The sequence below is a fragment of the Carassius gibelio genome, chromosome B18 (genome assembly GCF_023724105.1).
Source record: "Carassius gibelio isolate Cgi1373 ecotype wild population from Czech Republic chromosome B18, carGib1.2-hapl.c, whole genome shotgun sequence".
NCBI classification, from domain to species: domain Eukaryota; kingdom Metazoa; phylum Chordata; class Actinopteri; order Cypriniformes; family Cyprinidae; genus Carassius; species Carassius gibelio.
In genome coordinates this window covers 13,001,263-13,024,268 of record NC_068413.1, presented here as the reverse complement: position 1 = coordinate 13,024,268, position 23,006 = coordinate 13,001,263, and the positions used below count along the sequence as shown (strand labels likewise).

At 38.7% G+C, this 23,006-nt stretch overlaps 3 protein-coding genes across 7 annotated transcripts in view; 1 reads left to right on the top strand and 2 right to left on the bottom strand.

Annotated features, from left to right (window-relative positions):
* The window catches only part of LOC127977202 (pleckstrin homology domain-containing family A member 7), a 94,925-nt gene extending 89,586 nt beyond the window's left edge, over positions 1 to 5,339 (bottom strand). For 2 of the 4 annotated variants that reach the window (XM_052581924.1, XM_052581925.1), the window contains exons 1-3: positions 5,109 to 5,339; positions 4,926 to 5,002; positions 4,753 to 4,810 (exon numbers count right to left, since the gene is read on the bottom strand). In XM_052581924.1, coding sequence (XP_052437884.1) covers positions 4,753 to 4,810; positions 4,926 to 5,002; positions 5,109 to 5,191 — 218 coding nt within the window. In that variant the 5' untranslated portion in view covers positions 5,192 to 5,339. The remainder of the gene's footprint in view (positions 1 to 4,752; positions 4,811 to 4,925; positions 5,003 to 5,108) is intronic. The other 2 variants (XM_052581926.1, XM_052581928.1) reach the window with 1 other exon arrangement.
* The window catches only part of LOC127977209 (homeobox protein aristaless-like 4), a 539,817-nt gene that overhangs the window by 340,260 nt on the left and 176,551 nt on the right, over positions 1 to 23,006 (top strand). The gene's annotated exons all lie outside the window — the stretch shown is intronic.
* Positions 18,066 to 22,262, bottom strand: LOC127977207 (protein phosphatase 1 regulatory subunit 15B). The gene is made up of 3 exons (XM_052581934.1): positions 21,792 to 22,262; positions 20,177 to 21,282; positions 18,066 to 19,523 (listed from the first exon to the last, which is right to left on the bottom strand). The coding sequence occupies exons 1-3, from the start codon at positions 21,937 to 21,939 to the stop codon at positions 19,314 to 19,316; spliced, it is 1,464 nt and encodes a 487-aa protein (XP_052437894.1). The 5' UTR covers positions 21,940 to 22,262; the 3' UTR covers positions 18,066 to 19,313.

Genomic DNA, 23,006 nt, shown 5'->3' with positions numbered 1-23,006 from the left:
TAGCACAGCAAGAGCTGCAGTTTGACAACTGTTTGCTTTGCGAAAGACTTTGTGGAAATAAACTGAATACATAAATAAATTAAAATATAATTATTAACTAAACTATCTGAAATGTCTAATCGTCTGAGTACAGTATGTTGAATAATGAACATGTTCCTGATACTTATATCTCAATATCCATCATTTTGCTGCTTGCAATCTAAAAATTCTCTTCATTGAGGTCACACAACTTGTCAAACAAGTATTTAAAAAAAAAAAAAAAAAAAAACACCCACGCAGACATAACTCGAACTCAGAATAATAAAAACCAACCGTAACTCTCACACTCCCTAGGTGCTGGAGATGTAAGTCAAGTGTAACAGTAAAGACTGGATCTGAGAATCAAGTTACAAAGACACTGTGCTCGGTGGATTTCTCCCACTCTCACAGCCTGGAGGCACATTAATATGCAATAGCTCAGGAAAGCTCACTCATCTTTTTCATAAAGAGATTCATTAATATGATCCACACTGAGCCGCTTGGCTCACGCCCCTTTAGGCCAGGGAAACATCCTTCTTTCATGTCCTAAGGGTCTAGGCTTTGCATGATTAACCATTTAGTTGCTATGGAGCTTGAATTCAACCACAAACAATTCAGATTTTTGTTTTGTTTTTTATAAACCTTGTTTTTGTTTTAAGCTTGCACTACACTTATGGGATACTCTTATCCATTTTTTAAAACCTAAAAGGTCTTTAATATCCATAACATTACCACCATCGAGACCTGTTGAATAGCAAAAACGTGACGCACTGAGAATACATTGTGTTCTCCTACAGTCAGATTCCCATACACACCCCCTGCTGACTGTTAGGGTAACTACAGTCCAAATGGTGTGTATTGCACCCTGGGCTGGGCATCACTGTGAACAAAGTCTACAATAAGTGCTTCTGTGGAAATTTGCAAGGTTCATAGCAAATAGTTCCTTTAGCACATCTGCACTTGTTTGCAAAACTGAACTACACACTGAAATGTGTAGTTTTTGGACAAAATTAAGGGACCTTATCAGTAATTGATCTGTCCAAACTAAAAGTGAAAATGTTGTTTGTTGAAAGACAGTTGGCCTTAATCAATTATTGCTTTATTGCATCTGATAAAACAATGAGGACCAATCCTAATCTTTTTGAATGGAGAAATGAATTTTGAGTGCTGATAATGATCATCAGAGAACAACAACGTCAACAACAACAACATCTTCTATTACAGACTACATGATAAAACAGGTCAGCGTAAACCAATAACAAATTGAAAAAAAAAATAAAAAAAATAATGCGAAGCAGTTTCACCGCAAAGGAAGAAGGTAGAAGATGTAGAATGTAGAAAAAGGTAGGTGTTTTTAACTGCATTCAATCTCATAATGCACTGTTTCAGAAAAACTATAAATGCAAGAATGGCAGATGCAGGGAGAGAAGGTACACTAAAAGTTTAGGTCAGTAATATTCATTTATCATATCACATGAATGTTCTTTACAAAGACAAACTGAAAAATTGTAATATTATTTCACAGCATTACTGTTTTTACTAGATGTTTTGATTTTTAAAAAAATGCAGCTTTGGTGAGCGAAAGAAAATTCTTAAAAAAAAAAAAAAAACGTAACCACATATTTTTTTATGATTTATCTTACAGTACTGTATATTTACACACACACACACACGTGTATATATACCGGTATATATATATGAACAAAAACACATTGTAACTAGACGTTTACACTAGGGCCGGGACTTTAACGCGTTAATTGAGATTAATTAATTACACAAAAAAATAACACGTTAACTAAGATTAATTAATTACAGAAAAAAAATTCCCGCATTTTTAATAACTTATTTTTTCACCGTGGAACGTTTCTCACTGGATGAGTTTCGGCGGACCGATTATACTGGAGCACCAACTAGCGTTCGCATATCACCGCAGCAGCACATCGAGTCTCAAGTATCACCTCAACTCAAAACATATAGCAGCTAGCGTGGACTTTACACTTTATGTTGAACTATGTATTATTTTGTTGGTGCAACAGTTTATGTTGAACTCTTTATTGTTTTTGCCAAGGTTGTTGAGAGTTGGACTTAGTATGTTATGGCCTCTGAAGCAACAGAGAGATGTTTTCTAACAGTCAGTGTTTCCAATGTTCTGAATGTAATTGACAGTATTGTGTTTTACTTAAAAAAACACTTTACAGAAGGTTCCAGCACCTATAAGCTTCCTGAATTTCTGAAATGTACTATTTCTAAATTGTTTCTAAATATGCTATTGCTACACTTCATGGCAAACATTGCACTGGTCTGCTAGACTTGGTTGAACAAAAATAAACAATATTTTGTTGCTTAAGCTTATGTATTCAGTCATTATTCAACGGTATAAATCCAAGTGAAAAAAAATTACTTCTCACTGTTCTCAGGTCAAATATTTATATGCGATTAAAATGCGATTAATTTTGATTAATTAATTACAAAGCCTCTAATTAATTAGATTAATTTTTTTAATCGAGTCCCGGCCCTAGTTTACACACATTTAAGACTCCTATTCCCCCAAAGAAAGCTACAACACTGGATTTATGGCAGCGGTGACCAGGTACAATAAGCGTCAGATGAGCTTCATCAAGTGCTGCCAGCATTTTCCACAGCAACACTCCTACTATAAGCTAATTGGTAATATCTCGGATCCTCCATCATATCCACCTCCAACAATCACTGGTCGTCATTCTTCTACTTCCCTTGAGGAGGGAATGGAAAGACCAGGACACCAATAATCATCACTCAAACCCTGAGTAAAGACAGCATTCCCTCTTAAATATTACAGCTCACTTTCAGCAACTTGTAGTTAAATTAATTATTTACTTGATCCACAGGATCGCCAGTTTATTTCCTCTGTATTGCACAGGGTTTTGTGGTTGCATGATCAGGCACTCCTATTTCTTGATGCCTGAATGTCATTGGTGGCCTGCATGACTAGTCATAGCTTTGAAAATATGATCACAACGTCTCAGTTCTCTGCCATGAACCTGTTTGTTCTATTAATTTCCTGTTGGGGCCATGAGAGGTTAAAAAAACTATAAAAGGATTAAGGAATACTGTCACAAACAGATTTTAGTCCTTGCTTGAAAGCTGAGCTCAGGCTTCTGCACTAGAAGATATTATTCTGTGTGAGTTATGGCCCTGAAACTCATAATAATTTAATCATACCAAATGCCTTCAAATGTTTCACCATTCCCCCCTAATACATTTCCAACCTTCTTAGAATAGATTCAACTTCTGAATGTTGTCTATCAGAAACCCTCCCAGTTCCTTCAGAGCTATTCGAGGAGAGAACTGGCTTTTCGCTCTTCTCTTTAAAACATTATCACAGTGGTTTGATAATATTCATAATTCAAGTCAGGTATTGGCCAGGGCAATGAAGTTTATATCTTGATGCTCTAAGTTTTATGATCACAACACCATATTTTTCAGTTGCAGCTTCTTCAGTTCTCAGTTGTGGTTTTTTGTGCAAGCTTCAAGGTGAATACTGAAATTTTCTGAGGTAATTCTGTGTTGTTTGGACACAATCCTTCTTAGTTATCAATGGTCCCTATCATTGCCTTTCGATTTTTACCCACTATTCTGCTTTGATCATAAAGTCTGGAACCATGAAAACATGAAACCATTAGGCTGAAGCTCCTGCTAAACTGGTTCCAAATCAAATTTTCTCCAAATCCCTGTAACTCTTAGTTTCGTTCAGCTTTTTGTTCCCTAATCACCCTTCATTTCACACTATACAGATTCAGTCAGGTGAGCTACAGCAGGAAGTCACAACTGCATCCTGTTTGTCTTTAATCCAACAGGCTCCACCCATGCGAGATCCTCAAACAGACTGGCGTGTGAATATCATGTGATGCATTTTGAATTTCTCAGTAAATGCATAGGCATGCAGGTGTTATCTGAGAGTCTTCTGCTCTTTCATACTCAAGATCAAGCTCTGACTGAGAGTACGGTATATGATCATCATCTTTGCATCTGCAGTGTCTAATACCAATCTCATCCCCAAATCAGCACTTCGTGAGTTAAAAATCTAGACAGCCTGACAATGACTCAAACTATGTTTATTCAGAGATTTAGTTCTGCTCATCCTTAGACCCTGAGCCAACTCTGAGGATATCAGAAATCACTGGGAGAGACTGAAACTAATTCAACTTTAGTATTTAATCAGTGGTTCTTAAGGTCCAGTCACTATAGATTTATAGACACAGTCACTTTCAAAACCCAGGGACCGACTGAATCCGATGCAAAATCTGTGTGGGGAAATATTCGCCCTCATGCATAACTCTTGCCAGTGTGCACCATTGTTGCAAATGCCTTAAGGTCAAATTTGTGTAACTTAGATATTCATAATGTGTGTACAGTATAACAAAAATATTAAACTTAAGATATATATATATATATATATATATATATATATATATATATATACACACGGTAGCTCGGTTTTGAGACTCTGCCAACATGAGAAATCAACAGTCACCTGTTCTGTTCTGTAGACTTTGACCTTGAATGCCAATCTTCAAAGACAATAACTGTGCATACTGTAGCTTACCTTTGATACCCCTCGTGCACAATATTCAAATTTGATATTTTTTGCTGACAACTCAGACAGCCATATTTAAGCCCTCTTATGACCTGTCATCCACCTGACTCACTACAGCACTGCAGTAAGGTGTAATTACTATAAACACATCCACTTACTCAATAAAGAAACTCGCTCCTTCCTTCGTAAACCCTTCCTCCCAACCTGCGGGTAGATCTAGGAGGCAAGAAAAATAGCACGTTTGCGAAACTTTTAGCGTTCAATTATTCTTGAATACCTGCGCAACACGAAATAACACTTAAATGATGAAATGGAAATTAAATGCACTTACCGGATCGGATCATGTGTCCAGAATTGACAGGTTGACCGGTGCAGGGATGAAGCCAAGAAGTGCTCCTCGTCTCATCGCTGCCAGGAAAACAAACCACCTGTTAGCGATGCAATTGGCTGGGAAACACTCGCACGGTATGATAAAGAAATTCTTTCTAATGCAACAGTAAACACATATCCTCACTCTATGAAAAAGACCCTGCCGTCCCTGCACACCCCATAAGAGTGGTTCTCAGGTAAGGTGTCCCGCCGGAGCGGCGCCGCCATTATTCCCGTGTAAAGTCCGGTCTACCTCATCTTCCCTCCTCGCTGTCCTCTCGTGGAGCGATCGGCGCTCGGGCAAAAGGCGATTAAAGGGGAGGGCTAACTTGGCTTTCAGTGAGCAAGGTTGGCCGACAAAAAAAAAAAAAATTCCTTACAATATAGACTATCGTCCTGCAACGTAGGGAAAACCATTGCTCATGCTCTTGAGATCCTTAACAATAATGTATTTTTCAGGCAAAACAGCTTAGTCAGTTATGTCGGAATGTTCATTCTAGTGCTTGGTGTTCCATTAAATTGAATATTCCTTATGCATGTTTTTCAAAACATTGATTGATTGATTTATAGATAGATAGATAGATAGATAGATAGATAGATAGATAGATAGATAGATAGATAGATAGATAGATAGATTTGATCGTGTGTTATTGGTTCTTTGTTGCAGAATAGCTTGTGGGTTGCAGGGTCTGGCTGTACACACATACTTATTTTTCATTGATTTCATTTACACAAATTACGGTTTGTTAAAGGTTCTGTAAGTTTTGTGGCATTTAAAAACGATTTGATAATATATTTGAATCAGTAAAGCACTGAAAGAAGAGCGCCTTAACTTTACATTAGGCTACTTAAGTTATACAGTATTTTTATTTTTATAAGTTTTTTAGTTGTGATTATTTATTAATTGTGATGTATTTATGTGTTTATTTTGAATCTTGTTTCTGTGGACATACTACTTCAGTTGTAATTTCCCTTAGTGTTTCCATAGTAAACAGTGGCCAGATTTCCTGTTTCCACTTTTTATCTGCAGAAGTTCCACAGACTTTAGAGTAAAATGTATTGTGCAGTTGTTAGCTTAAGTTATTTTTTCTTGATCCACTTTAAATGACTAGTTTATCAGGCTGATTCAGTCATATTAAACGTGTTATGTTGAGTAGTAAATTATATCAAACACACACATAAATAAAAGGGCTTTACATTACCGGAATAAAAAGATGCTAAATCAGTAGCTATGTTATACCCTTTTTAATTATAACACTGGTTGCCTTAATTTATTCATTTTCATGCTGCAGATAAATATATATATATATATATTTGTAAACAAAATAATTATTTGAAAACAAATTATAGTTTAGCATTTCTGGAAAAGCAGAAAACATTTTACCAGTGCAATATGTACACCATCTACTGACATGGACATTCTGTAGATAAATGTAAAAAACAAAACAAAACAAAAAATAGGACTATTCGATTACAGATCTGTGACGGTTTTGGAATAAACCGCACTGTTGGTTGTAAGAGCTAATCAGGAGAAAGGTGTGAAGGATTATGAGCGGAAATGGAGGAATAAAAGAGGAAGTGGAAGGAGAAAAAAAAGGAGGAAGAGATGGTGACGTGTTGAGTGGCAGTGAGAGGGCAGGCAGGCTGCCGAGTTGCGGGCGGTTTAACTTATCATGTACATGCCAGTTTGTGAAAAAGGTACTACAGCACTGAAAGCGGAATGGTTTACCTGCTGAACGTGTTTGATCCGGTGTCTGACGCCGACTGCAGAGCGTGAGTAAGTCCACTCGCTGGCATTCTGCCTTGGGTCTTCGATTTCGGCGGACAAAGAGGATTAATCGCTATCCTGGCGTATTGTCTCACCGATGTCCATAGAAGAGAGTGTTGATTCATAAAACTGCTGAGACGCAACTCAGGTATTCATTACCAACGACGCACTTTAAAACTTCCAAAATCTTCCGCATCATTATTCACGTAATTCAAGAACACACACACACACACACACACACACACACACACACATATTTTCCTATGCCTTCAAAGTTTTATTTATTTAGTTTTCTTTTTGGGGAAACATTTAAATATTTGATTCTGAACTGTTTTTGAATATTTTGATTGTCTGTTTGATTATTGAACTTTTGTCACTTTGTATTTGAGTAACAAACACTTTTTTTTTTTTTTTCTTTCTTGACTAATCATTTCTGGTACTTGTTGCACCACAGGAGTGATTTGTGTATATGCATTTGACTCTCTGTAAAAATGTTTCGTCATCTTGATATTGCACATTACAATTTGATGAAATTGAATTTTTTTTTGTGTGTGTTTCATTACATTGATATCTATGTGTGTGTAATGGTGGATTTAAGTCTGCCTGGCGCCCGAATTAGTGAAGATTAGTTTTGAGATTAATTTTTTAATTAATTTCCAATAGTTAGTGTAACCACCGTTACATAAGTGGCGCCCGAACAGGGACCAGACCCCCTCAGAGTGTGAATAATTTTGAATGTAAATTTGACTTTGAACTTGGTACTTGAATAATGTTTTTTTTTTTTTTTTTTGAAAAGTAATTTAAAGGGAGATTTTGGAATTGAAGTGTGAAAATCCTGTTAATTTTTTTTTTTTCTTTTTTGTGGTTGCTCCACATTTATGGAACCGCATTGAATATCAAATGCTGTAATGTGTATTTGGGACTAATTATCTTATAATTTGTTGTTCACTTTAGTTTTGTTTAGGTCTATGGGACAATTGCTTTACTGCTTTGCATTGATGAAATGTGAATTACATTTGGGAAATTGAAAGGGAATGTACATCGAAGATATACACAATATAGGATCACAATTTTTTATTTTTGATAATCCATTTCCTTTTACATAATCATGGCAGAGCAGCCTTCACACTCCACTTTTGTTGAGATGGAAGTTCCTGATGTGGCCACTCCTAATTGGCCACCTGTGCATAATCAAGCCCCGCAGGAATCCTATATTCCTACGTTTTGTCATACGCCCACCCAGTTTCATCGTATGGTGCAGCCAGGAGCCCGTGTGCAGTTTGCATCTCCACCATTAGGTGGTAGTACTCCAGCTCAAAGCTTCCCACAGGAACAGAAAAATCCAGTACCCATGCAATTATGCACTCCACCACATGGAAAATCAACCTCAGCCATTGCTTCATCACCTTCTCCTTCATCTTCAGGAGTACAGTATGACCTGCCTGGTACTCTCCCAACACCTGGAAGAGAGATTGGTCATCTCACCACACAAGCACAAGGTAACTGGGATCAGTTGCATGATTTCATGACCAAACAAGAAAAGGCTGTAATTGCACTCACCAAAGAACTAAAATCCAATTCGTCCAGTCATGAATGTCAGATCACCCAACTTGCTGGGAAGATTGAGGAAATCAAGCAACAACTTTCCACAACTTTATCTACAAACAAGCAGCAAGCTGAAACTGAGTCAGACCAGACAATTAAAGCTATGACATTTATGATGACTAAGGAACTCCAAAAGATGGAGAATACCTTCGTGTCAGAAGTGCGCTTTATGGTGCAACAGTTGCAGTCTGAGATACAGCAGGACATTAAAGCAGTTCAACTGTGTTTTCAGCGTGATTATGGTCAACTGCTGAAAGAAAGTAGTCAACTGACTTCACTCACCGACAAATTGTCCACCAACATGAAAGAACTGCAAATAAAAATGGAAGCGAAATTGGAAAGTCAAGGAAAAAGAATCGCTGACCTGAGGGGAACAGATATTTCTTTTCATGACCCCTTACCTCAGTCAACTGTAATTTCTCCAGCAGTCCCAACTACTTTTGTTAAAAGTGACCACATCAAGCTAACATTTCCTACCTTTGGAAGGTCAGTTGATGACCCAGATCCTTTGTTATACATTACACGTTGTCAAGACTTCCTTGCTGTACATCCTTTAGTGGACACTGACATCTTGGCCACCTTCAGGACTGTTTTATATGGCACTGCCCGTGACTGGTGGGAAGTAGCAAGATCATCGATCACCACATGGAGTGAGTTTCAGTCTGCTTTTCTTGTTGCTTTTCTAGCTGAGGACTATGAAGATGAGTTGGCTGAACGCGTCCGCCACAGGATTCAAGGAGAAAAAGAGTCCATTAGGGATTTTGCCTTTACGTACAGAGCTCTCTGTAAAAGGTGGAAACCAAGTTTAACTGAAGCAGACATTAAGATGATCCTAAAAAATATAAAACCTTACCTTGCCAGTCACCTTCGTAGCCATGTAACCACCGTGGAAGAGTTGGTTCGACTGGGTCACCAGTTGGAGAAAGACCATGAACAACAGAAGCAATTTGATGGTAAAGCTGGTTCCAAATCTGTTGTAGCACAACCTAGAGGGGTTACTTCTCCCCAACCTACCATACAATGTTGGCGGTGTAAAGGATTTCATGCACCAGGTACTTGTCCTTATTTCACTTCTCCAGCTCAACAACTACCGGTTTCAGGTCATCAGTCACACAGCAACAAACGGAATTTCCACTCACCCAAGCAGCCTGGCCCATTAACCAACAATTCAATTACTTCTATATCCACTGAGAATTCTCAAATGCTCCCAGATAAACCCATTTCGACTATCACAACTGGAAGTACATCTGCCATTCCTAAAAATCCTGTCAGTGTACCACAACAGTTAATTGTTCCTGTCAGTGTTGGCTCGTGGAAGGGGAAATCTATTGTGGACACTGGTGCAAGCTATACCCTCATCCATGAGACCCTTTGGAAGAACTTTGCTCAATCGCCTAACGATCTCCAACCTTGGACATTGGGGCCTTTGTATTTGGCTAACGGGGAAGCTGAGGTTCCTCTTGAATGGCTGAATGTCGAAATTAACTTCCATGACCAAATGTTTACCATACCAGCTGCAGTTCTAGCACCCAAAGCTCTGGCATATGTAGTAGTTCTTGGCCTGGATTTTATTTTCTTTAGTGGCTTACAGATAAATGTAATTGATAAAATGTATACTTTCAAATCTACTCCTGATGTGGATTATCCATTTCAACCAGGTAGTGCAAGTGTACCTGTGAATAGACCCAGGAAAGGAAAGCACCAAGGGAATACCAACCAGAGTATTTCTATCTTGAGTTCAGTTCCTCCCCCTCAACCCAAATTTACATTCAGCACAGATGACATGGACATCCAAAACTTTTTTGATAATGCTGTGAATGAAGCCCACTTACCAGCTGATGGAAAATACCAGCTACGGAAAGTTCTGGAACCCAATCCACAAGTGTGTGCACTCAAACCAGGCCGTACTGATGTCCTTCAACATCATATTTACCTCACTCAGCAAGTGCCCATAAAGCAACGACCATATCGTATGTCTTCGACCAAACAAGTTGTTGTGGAACAACAATTGGAAGAGATGTTAAGTGCTGGCATTGTGGAACCTTCCCATTCAGGTTGGGCTTCGCCTGTTGTTTTAGTCCCTAAAAAAGATGGGAGTCTCCGGTTTTGTGTAGACTACCGTAAGGTAAATGCTATTACAGAAAGTGACGCATACCCACTACCAAACATCACAGAGATCTTGGAATCTCTCTCTGGAGCTTCTATTTTCTCCACTATTGATTTGAATAGCGGATACTGGCAGGTGACCATGGATCCTGAAAGTACAGAAAAAACAGCATTTATTACTCCATTTGGATTATTTCAGTTTAATGTTATGCCCTTTGGTTTGAAAAATGCTCCAGCCACCTTCCAAAGATTAATGGAAACTGTTTTAGGGGAACTACGTGGTCACAATTGCTTTGTGTATATAGATGATATTATTATCTATTCTCCTACTATTGAACAGCACTTCCTTGATATCCAGAGCGTTCTCAACAAGCTGCAAAATGCTGGTCTGACTATTAACCTTAAAAAAAGCAAATTCTGTCTGCAGGAATTAACATTCCTGGGCCATGTCGTGGGTATTCAAGGTATATCTGCTGATCCCAACAAAGTTGAAGCTATTCGCTCTTATCCAGTCCCAAGAAACCTTAAGGAGGTCCAGCGATTCCTTGGTTTAGCCGGATGGTACCATCGGTTTGTTCCACACTTCTCCCAGATCGCTGAACCCCTTAATGCCCTGAAGAAGAAAGGCAAAGCCTTCCAGTGGACGCCATGTTGTCAGCATGCTTTTGAACAGTTGAAAATAAGCTTGATGACCCCTCCCATCTTGGGACACCCAAATTTACAACACCCGTTCATTGTCTACACAGATGCTAGTGAAATGGGTCTAGGTGCGGTGTTGACCCAGAGGGACCAGGGGAAGGAGGAAGTCATAGCTTATGCTAGCAGAGCTTTGAATAAAGCTGAAATAAATTACTCCGCAACGGAAAAAGAATGTTTGGCAGTGGTTTGGGCTCTGGAGAAGTGGCAGCATTATCTTGAACACAAGTTGTTTACTGTTGTTACTGACCACTCTGCATTGCAGTGGGTGATGGGGTCCACCAAGACCTCCAGTCGTCTGATTAGATGGGCTTTGCGACTGCAGAGATTTGATTTCATTGTTGAATACCGGAAAGGAAAGTTAAACGTGGCCCCTGACGCACTCTCTCGAATCCCCATTGGTATCCATTGCAATCTGTATGCCGGCCGCAAGGAGTCAGAAGATCTTCCAATTTCTCTAGATAATATCTGGGAAGAACAGCATAAAGACTCAGTAATCATGAAAATATTGCAAACCATGGCACAAGGTGATCTCCACTTGAAAGAACAATATGAGGTACTCGAAGACAAGCTTTATCGTAAAGCTCACCTGGCTGACAACCAGCTGCATTATCGGGTGTGTGTTCCAGCTAGCCTGATTCCACAGATCCTTCAGCATTATCATGCCAGCCCCTTGAGCGGTCATGGAGGAATATTTAAGACCTATAAGAGAATTCAAGAAGTGGCTTTTTGGCCAGGAATGTGGAATGATGTTAAACAGTGGGTAAAAAGGTGCATAAAATGTCAACAACTCAAGAGTGACAACCAAAAACCTGCTGGAAAAATGCAGCATCCCACTGTCACTCACCCTAATGAAATGCTGGGTGTGGACATAATGGGGCCCTTACCGTGTAGTTCCAACCGAAATGAATATCTCTTGGTGTTCATTGATTACTTTACTCGTTGGGTTGAGATGTTCCCCATGAGAAATGCCATGGCAAAGACGGTTGCTGAAATCTTCAAGAAGGAAATTCTGACCAGGTGGGGTGTGCCTAATTTCTTGTTGTCTGATAGAGGTACGCAATTTGTGTCATCTGTTTTCAAGGAGCTCTGCGAAAAATGGAATGTAACACCTAAACTGACTACTGCGTACCATCCTCAGACCAACATGACTGAGAGAGCCAATCGCACCATTAAGTACATGATCGCCGCATACCTGGATGAAAAACACAACAAGTGGGATCAATATTTACCAGAGTTCAGATTTGCCATCAATTCAGCTGTACAAGAGACCATAGGAATGACCCCTGCTGAACTGCAATTGGGAAGAAGGCTACAGGGTCCAATGGACAAACTCCTCCAAGGTAGAAATCTTACTCCTGACATGGCAGCCTATGATGTTGTTCATTGTTTAACTCAGCTTAAATCAAAAGCTATGGAAAACAGCAAAAAAGCTCATGTTAGACAAACACGAAATTACAACAAGCATCGACGAGAAGTAACATTTAAAGAACAAGACCGTGTGTGGATCAGGAACTTTCCACAGTCTAGTGCAAAAGCTAAATTTACTGCTAAACTAGCCAGCAAATGGAGAGGTCCTTATCGTATAATAAAACCGCTGGGTCCACTCAATTATCGTGTGGCACTGGAGACTACTGGGGAGGATGTCCGCACAATTCATGTTTGCAATATGAAACCGTGTTACCCGACAGCTGAAGAATTAGAGTCCCAAAGCAAGGAAAAACTCCTAAAAATATTCCAAGACACCTCTGATGAAGAAGAGGAGTTTCAGGGATTTTAACCATGGGTTGTTTTTCCAGGGGAGGGGGAGTGTGACGGTTTTGGAATAAACCGCACTGTTGGTTGTAAGAGCTAATCAGGAGAAAGGTGTGAAGGATTATGAGCGGAAATGGAGGAATAAAAGAGGAAGTGGAAGGAGAAAAAAAAAGGAGGAAGAGATGGTGACGTGTTGAGTGGCAGTGAGAGGGCAGGCAGGCTGCCGAGTTGCGGGCGGTTTAACTTATCATGTACATGCCAGTTTGTGAAAAAGGTACTACAGCACTGAAAGCGGAATGGTTTACCTGCTGAACGTGTTTGATCCGGTGTCTGACGCCGACTGCAGAGCGTGAGTAAGTCCACTCGCTGGCTTTCTGCCTTGGGTCTTCGATTTCGGCGGACAAAGAGGATTAATCGCTGTCTCACCGATGTCCATAGAAGAGAGTGTTGATTCATAAAACTGCTGAGACTCAACTCAGTGCGTGATCGTTTGCTGAGCTCTTGCGTTTCTGACGCCGACTGCAGAGCGTGAGTAAGTCCACTCGCTGGCATTCTGCCTTGGGTCTTCGATTTCGGCGGACAAAGAGGATTAATCGCTATCCTGGCGCATTGTCTCACCGATGTCCATAGAAGAGAGTGTTGATTCATAAAATTGCTGAGACGCAACTCAGGTATTCATTACCAACGACGCACTTTAAAACTTCCAAAATCTTCCGCATCATTATTCACGTAATTCAAGAACACACACACACGCACACACACACACACACACACACACACACACACATATTTTCCTATGCCTTCAAAGTTTTATTTATTTAGTTTTCTTTTTGGGGAAACATTTAAATATTTGATTCTGAACTGTTTTTGAATATTTTGATTGTCTGTTTGATTATTGAACTTTTGTCACTTTGTATTTTTGAGTAACAAACACTTTTTTTTTTTTTTTTCTTTCTTGACTAATCATTTCTGGTACTTGTTGCACCACAGGAGTGATTTGTGTATATGCATTTGACTCTCTGTAAAAATGTTTCGTCATCTTGATATTGCACATTACAATTTGATGAAATTGAATTTTTTTTTGTGTGTGTTTCATTACATTGATATCTATGTGTGTGTAATGGTGGATTTAAGTCTGCCTGGCGCCCGAATTAGTGAAGATTAGTTTTGAGATTAATTTTTTTAATTAATTTCCAATAGTTAGTGTAACCACCGTTACAGATCATGGCACCACTGTGATCTCCATCAAACATTTTCTGTGGGATCTTCACAGTAGACATGGATCATTTGCCAGTGGCATGAAAAATACAAATAAGATTTATTTATTAGGGCTGCAGTACATAAAAGGGGTCACTCAATATTCTGATGTGGTCGTATTGTGACACCTAGAGGCCTGTCAGCATAAGGCAAGTTTATTTATACAGCACTTTCATTTAATTTCAAAGTGCTTTACATAAAAGGAAGTAAAATAATCATAAAAAAATCGCAACAATTAAACAAGTTACTGATACATTACTGTTCTCTAGGACTATCACCATCAGTCTGTTGGTAAAGGAAATAAGATGGCAGAGAAAAAGAAGATGAGGAGAAGCTGAGTTTGGGTCAGCAAGCAGAGAATCAAGCTACTTTCAGGGATTTTGAAGTCCTTCCCCCTGCAAATCAGGTCCAAAGCTTTGAAAATGAAGTGAGTGGCCATGCCTCCATGCCTTGTCCCATCATCGTGTTCCCTGAAGTTCCTGAAAGCTGTTCCTTGCCGCCCAAGAGGTTCTTGTGAAAGCTGATCCTGTCGAAGCTGCCCCAGACATTCCTGTCTCCGACTCTCCATCCCTCGGTCTGATGAGACTGGCCTCTTCATCTTTCAAAGAATCCCAATCCCTGGTAGCATCAGGCACCTTAGCTTGAGGCACTAATAGTTTTACTTACATTATAAAAAATAAAAACAACTGTGCCATGTTTCTGATTGCTCATGTTGTTCATTTTCCAATGGTTCATAAAGTTTATATTTCTTTAGAGGATGAAGTATATTGCATATATAATAAGCATGTTCACTGTAGTTTAAACTTCATTGAAATATAATTTCATTAAAATAATTTCATTAATTAAATTGAATTTTTTCCTCTCACTGCTCAAAATGTCTTAGGATAAGTGAATTGAGACTGTACTTCCATCAACGTGTGTGTAAAACAGACTTGTGTATGGATTAACCGTTTCTCGCTCATGAATATAGCCATAGTTGCTGGAATGGTGTTAAGAAGAAAGTAGTAGTAGGTAGTCTCCTGAAACGGTCTTCCAACAGTCTCGAAGGAGTTCCCCGAGAGATGCTTAGCACTTGTTGGCCCTTTTGCCTTCTGTCTGCGGTCCAGCTCACCCCAAAACCATCTCGATTGGGTTCAGGTCCGGTGACTGTGGAGGCCAGGTCATCTGGTGCAGCACCCCATCACTCTCCTTCTTGCTCAAATAGCCCTTGATGCCTTCAGTGTGACTCTACAATCTTCATAGTCATGACAATAAAGAAAACTCTTTGAATGAGAAAGTGTGTCCAAACTTTTGGTCTTTACTATGTATATATATATATATATAGAGAGAGAGAGAGAGAGAGAATATATATATATATATAATTTTAAAAAGTGTAATTACATTGTAAATTAGTTATATTAATTTTTATATTTTGTTGAGTAATAATAGCAATAGCTATGTAAATACTAATAAAATACTTTTAAACTGATAAAACAATAAATGTTTTTAAAGTTAAACATGCAAATGTGGCATTAAACAATTGAAATATTTAATTGAAATCTCAGGGGCTACTTAAAGTAACTTACATAATTTAGGTCACATGGGTTCGGCTGACAAAAAAGTTTGAAATCCCCTGTAAAATAAAGAGTTTAGTTCAACTTTAAATCCACCTAACATATATGAAACCTACACTATGATAGGACTCTATATAGCCTATATAATGTTTTGAAATAATTTTGAACAGACTCTCTGCAAAAATAAATAAATATATAAATAAATGATAATAATAATAATATAAAAACTTGCTTGAGATTTATATTTTAGCTGCTGTCTATCTACATATAATAATAAAAAATAAAAAAAACTTAAAAGATCGTTGCAGTCTGGTTGTATTTTTGATAGTTTTGTATTTTAAGTCAGATTATGAAAAAATATAGCATATAAATGTTCCAGCCAAGCAGAGCTCTGTACCATAGGGTCTGTACTGGATATAATGAAGATGGATCCAAACCTGCTCAATGGTGACGCCTTGTGATGGTTGCCATGCAGCACATACAGCTAACCATTGTAGAGAGATCTGTGTCTGTGTTTCATATCAAAGCTTTCTGCTGTGGTTTGGCCTACTTCATTCGTGACACGAGTTCATGTAACGGCATGTGTGAACATACAGACAGCATGCGGTTTGAATAAATTTGCCTAATTTCAAGAAATGTTTTCAGCTACACTATCATTCTCTGGTATAAGAAAAGCTTTAAGCAATGTGCTTTGATTTTGCAATATGGGGAAGATTATAGAAAATAAATTCTGCTGCGTTGAAGGCTCACATAAATATGTAACATCAGTTATTCATAATGGAACAAGTTTAGTACTATACTCTTCATAGAGCTGGCCTCATTCGCAATTGATGGAGAAGGAAATTGTTTTTTTGCAACAAAAAACACCTGGATTTTGCAACAAAGCAACTCAAGGACTTCGTTTTTAGATTTATGCAAAGATTGTTAGATTGTCTGGTCGAATGGACCTCAATTCAACCATCATGTTTGAAAGAAACCAGGCACTGCTCATAACTTCTACAGTAGCATCACAAAAGTAAAGTGTTCTGGTAGCAGCTTCATGGTCATGAGGGACTCGTAAGAGAAGAAAAGTTCAATGCATCAAAATATTGTGATAGTCTTAGTGAAAACCCAGTCCAGAGAATTCAGAACCTCACGGCAGAAGGTTCACCTTCCAAAAGGACAATGACCCTCAGCACACAGCAAGAGTGGCTTATGGACAACTCTGTGAATGCCGTGAGTGGTTCAGCCACAGCCTGGGCTTGAACACATCAAAAATTTCTGGAGAATCCTGAAAAATGTCCTTCAGCCCCCATCCAAGCTGACAGAGCTTGAGAGGTGAAGAGAAGAATGGCAGGTAATTGCCGATGTACATGCGCAAAGCTTGTTGCATCATATCCCAAAAGACTTGAGGCTGTAAAGCTGCTTGAACCTAGCACTGAATTTACAAAGTGACACTGTGAAGCTGCTGCATCTAATTTGAATATTCAAATATGTTTACATATCAGACAGGGAAGAGTCACTGTTTTTAATCATTCATGTTTTTAACCATGCACATTATTGATGTTCAGAAATATTAAAAAAAAATAACTGTAATAACCAATCCAGCACAAATGTCTCTCTGCAACATGTGTCTGACTATCTTTTGCCTCACACACTGGCTGCTGACTGCTCTATTGCATCAGCCAGTCAGTGCTTTGTAATTGTGACTCCAGAGATCCCCCTTCTCAAGCTTTGGACTCTCCAGGATGAGTAATAGAGGCTGGGGCCACAACACACCAGCCCCTGCTGCAATCACATGCAATCCTCTCACAGCCACATAGTGCTGTGCTTGGTTGCCTAGAGACCAAGGTCACCTGGGTGAAGGCACCTTCGAGAGGAAGACACCATGGCATTGCCACATGCAAGTACCATCATGCATCCAGCTACAAACCCTTCCTCAAACTGCTCTCAGATCTGTTGCTGTTTCAAAAAGCAATAATTAAAGTACAACTAGTCAGCTATTGCTAATATGGTGTTAAACACTTTAATTATAGCATGTGTCCACTTTTGCGTCATCAATAAATGTGTCTGAAATGCAATCTAATTAATTCAGGGACAGAGCATCATTAAATTAGACACGCAGTCTGTTGTCAGAGCCTGAAAGATTGCGTAAACGATTGCTTGTCTTTGCACCATGCAAGCTTGTGTTGCAGCTGATGTGTCGAGGAGAGATGCTAATTGATTTCTCCTCACGGGAGAGAGTTTCATCACGCTTTGTTTTTAACTCTCTCTTACAGGGGCTGCACATGACGGTCTCGCAGGAGTTCTGTACCTCTACAGTCAGAGTCTGAGACACAATGAATTAGTAAGATGAACCAAATAAATGAGTCAAGACACAGCGTGCAAGGAAACAAATCTACATTCAACAAATGCAGGATGGGTTAACAGAACATTTGAAGAGCAAGAGTTTCTAAAACAGAAAAAAAACTGCAATAATCAGTGATGGCAAAAGTAGCAAACATAACAGCATCTGTTATTGTAGGAAAAATTGTCTATGATGTAATTAACATATTCAGTACTGCTCTAAAGTTTGGGGTCTGTAAGATTTGTCAATATATTTAAAAGAAGTTTCTTCTGCTTAATAAGGCTGCATTTATTTGATCAAAATTCAGTTAAACAGTAATATTGTGAAATATTATATACTCAAGAAACATTTTCTTATAACATTATCATTGTTGTAAATTGTGCTTCTTAATAATTTTGAAGAAACCGTGATGTGTTTGATGGTGTCCTTGCTGAATTAAAGGCATTAATAAAAATAATATGAAAAATCTTACTGACTGCAAACTTTTTAACAGTAAATTATCTGAACAAATATATATTTATCTATATATATAAAAATGTAAACATTTAGGTGCATTGTAACTTAGTCTTGTTACATCATTTTTTTTTCTTTACATTTTCGTCAACATGATGAAAAATAAAAAAGCAGCCTATTTTCACACCATTTAAAACCACTGGAATAAACAAGGTACAATTTACCCAGCAATGAAAATTGTTATCTTTTACTCTTCCTCACATCTTTCCAAACATGTGTGACATTCTTTCTTTTGTGAAATGCAAGAGGAGCTATTTTTAAGAATTATTACTGAACTATTTCTTTGTTTTGAAGATTACTGAACTTTTAAAAACTATTTTTACTAAACTATTTTATGTATACAATGAAAGTCAGTGGGTTCCAAACAACACTGGACCCTCTGACCTTCATTGTAAAGGAAAAAACATCATGCCATTTTTCAAAAAGTCTTATTTGGTGTTTCACATGAAAAAAGTCTTGGAATTGGCAATGACATGAGGGTAAATGTTGGCAGAATATTCATTTTTTGGTGATCACTTTAAATAAAATAACACTAGTCTAGTACTCCAACATATCAACAAGTTGTGTTAAAAAATAAATGTGTGATCAGTCACACTGAAGAGTCTGTAAGGCATGGCAAAAAAAATTAATATATAAAAATTCTGTAGTAACTTTTCATAGCAGTGAGGTATGAATGTCAATTTAAGTCAATATAGCAGTATAGAGGCTGGCCGGGGAACTATAAAATCAATAATTGCAATCAGAAACCAATTTTTGCAAATCAAGGGCTGGTTACTTCTGTTTTCTGTCCTTATAGGCCCACAGCTTTTCCCTGTGTGACATACTAAAACAGTAGCCAATGGCCTTCTCAGTTTCACGGATTCTCTTTCGAAAACGGTCTCTGTCCCGTGCAAACTCCTCCCACGGTCCCTTACGAGATGCCTGAAAAGCAAAGGACCAAGCTTGCATCTTGTGGACTTGTACGATAGGAGAAAATTTCACCTGGAAAACATTAGCAACATGCTGTTAGCAAGCAATGATTGACAGTTGACATAAGTCAGGGTTGCCAACTCTCGCATCTGGCGTGACAGTTCCTTGAGAGTTGGCAACCCTGCATAAGTGCCATAAAGGTGCGGTCAAATCGCAAAATGGTCAATAGTGGTGTGATGTCTGAAGCACAGTTCTCACAAAAAACACTTTCAAACCATGTTGCTTTCTGTTGTTCAGCTTGATAAGTTTGAGTGAGCAACTTGAACCTGTTGTTGTGGAGAAATCGAAATTCCCAATCGCGAAAATTCGCTAAACAACAGTGACCACACCTTAAAGAGATTGTTCTCCCAAAAATTACAATTTTTGTCACAATTTACTCACCCTCATGTCGTTCCAAACCTGTTTACGTTTCTTTCTTATGTTGAACATTAAAGAAGATATTTTGTAGATTGCTGGTAATCAAACAGTTGTTGGTCCCCATTGACTTCCATAGTATTTCTTCCCTTACTAATGAAGTCAGTGTGGAGTAACAGCAGTTTGGTTCTTCAAAATATATATATATATATATATATTTTTTTTTTCACCATAAGAACAACACAAGGGTAATTAAATGATGACAATATTTTCATTTTTTGGTGAACTATTCCTTTAAGTCTGATAATTACCTTCTTAAAATTGGGACATTTCCTTTGGTTGCCCTGAAGAACAGTCAGACCAACATGTCTTCTCCATGGCACCACTGATAATGTCTCAACTGGTAATTTGTGGCAGCAATGGCGAGCAACTTTACTTGATGGTAACTGCGGCTTTGAGCGTCTTGAAGATTTTAAGAGTCTATCGGTTTTATTTAGTGTGTTGTCACTGGGCGAATCATGTTTTGAAGGAAACGATGTAGCTGGTGAGCTTTGAAGAGGGGCTCTGAAATTCAAAGGGTGATATGGGTCATCATTCTGAGAGAGGGATCTCCATATGGCCTCTTCTTCTTCATCTTCAGAACCTGTTTTAGAAGAATCGGAGCCTGTAGATGCAGTGGAGTGTGATACAGTGGGACTTTCGGCCTTCAAAACCACCTGAGTTTTGCTTTTTTCAGGAACTGCACTGGACAAACATGCCGTGAAGTGTAGAGGGTGATATGGATCCGTCGAGCTGGTCAGAAGGTCCCAGAGTTTTTCATTCTCCTCTCGTTCTCCTTCAAAACAAGAGCTGTCTGTGCTTCCCCAGCTGAACTCGCTGTCTGAGAACTGACCGACTGACTGCACTGGACATGGAGCTTGAACGTCCTCTGTAGATGAACTACATGAATCAGGATCAGCGATGGGCTTCTGATGCTTTACAAACTCCTTTGCAGAAAACCCAGACACATGTGCAGTAAACGTGCAGGTGTTCTCTTCGCATTTCCTTTCTGATCCTCCTAATATGGTCCAGTCATATCCATGTTTCCACATGGAGCGATCTCCAATATAGAGGTCTTCTGTGTCATTGAGACACTCTGTTGCGTGGGACACAAGGTCGTCCACCAAGGAACAACAGAGCTCATCGCCGACCAGACTGGACAGGACAGCTCTGGAGTGAGAGCTGACGTCGAATGGGTCCCTGCCGAATTTTGAAAGTGGACTGGAACCCCCGACCACCATGTTTTTGTTGTTTTCAAACAAGGATGAGAGCAGGAAACTGTCAGAAGGGTCTCCTGACCCACTTGTCATGTGCTGAATGTGTTGCCCCGTCTCGTCTGTAATTCTCACATGGACTTCAAACCTGAACATCTGGAAAACTGGGGACCAAACAAAGAATTACTTAAAGTACCTTAAGCTATAAATAGAGACCTTTCTCATAATAATAAATAAATATAAGAAATGTATATTAGGATGAATGGATGGATGCAGAGATAGTAAAAATTATAGTATAAATATAAATAAATTAGCCAGGTGAAATTAAATAAATACTCATAATTATTAGAAATATTCATAATTATATTATAATAAACAAAAACCCACCCACCCTGAGTTGTTTGGTTTAAAATGCAGTATTGTAACACTATTAATGTTGTTTTCTTTCTACTTCTATGTCACTCTCCTCTAACGAAAATGCGTTTTGTTTCGTTTTGGATGAATGTAAATGAATGAATATGTAAATCTTGTATCTAAAGTATTAGATATTACATTTTTTTGTTTGTTTGTTTGCACTTGCATCTATACTGAAAATAAGATTATGCAAATCGCCAGTGGCATAGGCTACGGGTATTTTCAATGCAAATATATGAATGACTAAAAGCAGAATTACCTGAAATCAAAGTGCAGCAGATGACCTGGACCAGCAGTCTCAGGTGCTCCCACAGCACCGTCAGGATCTGTTTGGTCCAGGGCAGAAGCATCATGCCGCTGTCCCCAAACCGCCGCAGCGCGGTCCGCTCCGACGCGCTCCTTTCCATCCTCAAACAATACCCTGTCACGTATTCTGATATTCGTCCCTTGGTTTGTTTTCTCTGTCGTAATTTATCGGCTGATTTTTGAAGTTTGCTAACCACATCTTCGCAGATATGAGAGCGTTAACTCCGAGCGAAAGCTGCTGAGGTCCACATGATCACCAAGTCCCGTTTCCAGCACCCCAGAATGAACGTGTGACTGCGACAAACGACTCCAACTTAAGAAAACACTTCACTATAAACAAATATCTCCAACGCTGCAACAGTGCGACCTTTGATTTGATCGCTAATGTGTCACTCACACTGGCACCGCCCTCCTTCGCACAAACCACGCCTACACGATAGCGTAGTCCAGTGACGCACGGTTTGTCCCATGTGGAATCATAGCACGAAGCAACAGGTTTAGATATTGCTACTATTACATCACGCAGTTACAGTAAGCTTACCATATAATCGTGGAAATATATTTCAGACAAATGAATAATAAAAGGATTGAATTAAGGGAATAAATAGGTTTTGGCACTCGCTACGTCCAGACTGGATCAATGTCCCTTTAAGGCATTTTGAATTGTGCATAAAACATATCATAAACTATTTTTAGATAAAGCCTCACTTAACTCACATTTCAAACCTTGTTACTCTATTTCTCGTGTCACGTTACTAGAAGAAACACTGTAGAAAACGAGAGATAGCGTCAAGCATATGTAAGAATCTTCATTTAATCTGTAACGGACTGATTAGTAAATTTCTGTCCTCAAGAAGAAAGTGCAACCTAGTAATACACTTAAGTAAAAACTGCTGTCCAGATTACAAATATGCCTAATTTAATGTTAGTCATACAAATCTCAATTTAAACTTACATTAGTGCTTTCATTTTTTTTCTTCTGTGCATTACTGTATTACAAATATTTGTGAAAGAAAAAGCAGCTAACTGTAGCCTATGTAGCCTACTTGACAATTACTTTACTGTACAGGTGGCAAGTCAGATACATGGAGTAAACCTCAAATGCCTAAATTTAATCTACCAGTGTGGAAGCAGTTGAAATTCATTATCATCTTTATGCTGTTGCATT

What these genes read in the sequence shown, in the direction of transcription:
- LOC127977207 (XM_052581934.1), bottom strand. Translation starts at nt 21,939, where the DNA reads ATGGAAAGGAGCGCGTCGGAGCGGACCGCGCTGCGGCGGTTTGGGGAC. An exon ending in CTGCTGCACTTTGATTTCAG is followed by an intron (nt 21,283 to 21,791) that starts GTAATTCTGCTT and finishes TTTGGTCCCCAG; the next exon opens with TTTTCCAGATGTTCAGGTTT. An exon ending in AATGTCCCAATTTTAAGAAG is followed by an intron (nt 19,524 to 20,176) that starts GTAATTATCAGA and finishes AATGTTTTCCAG; the next exon opens with GTGAAATTTTCTCCTATCGT.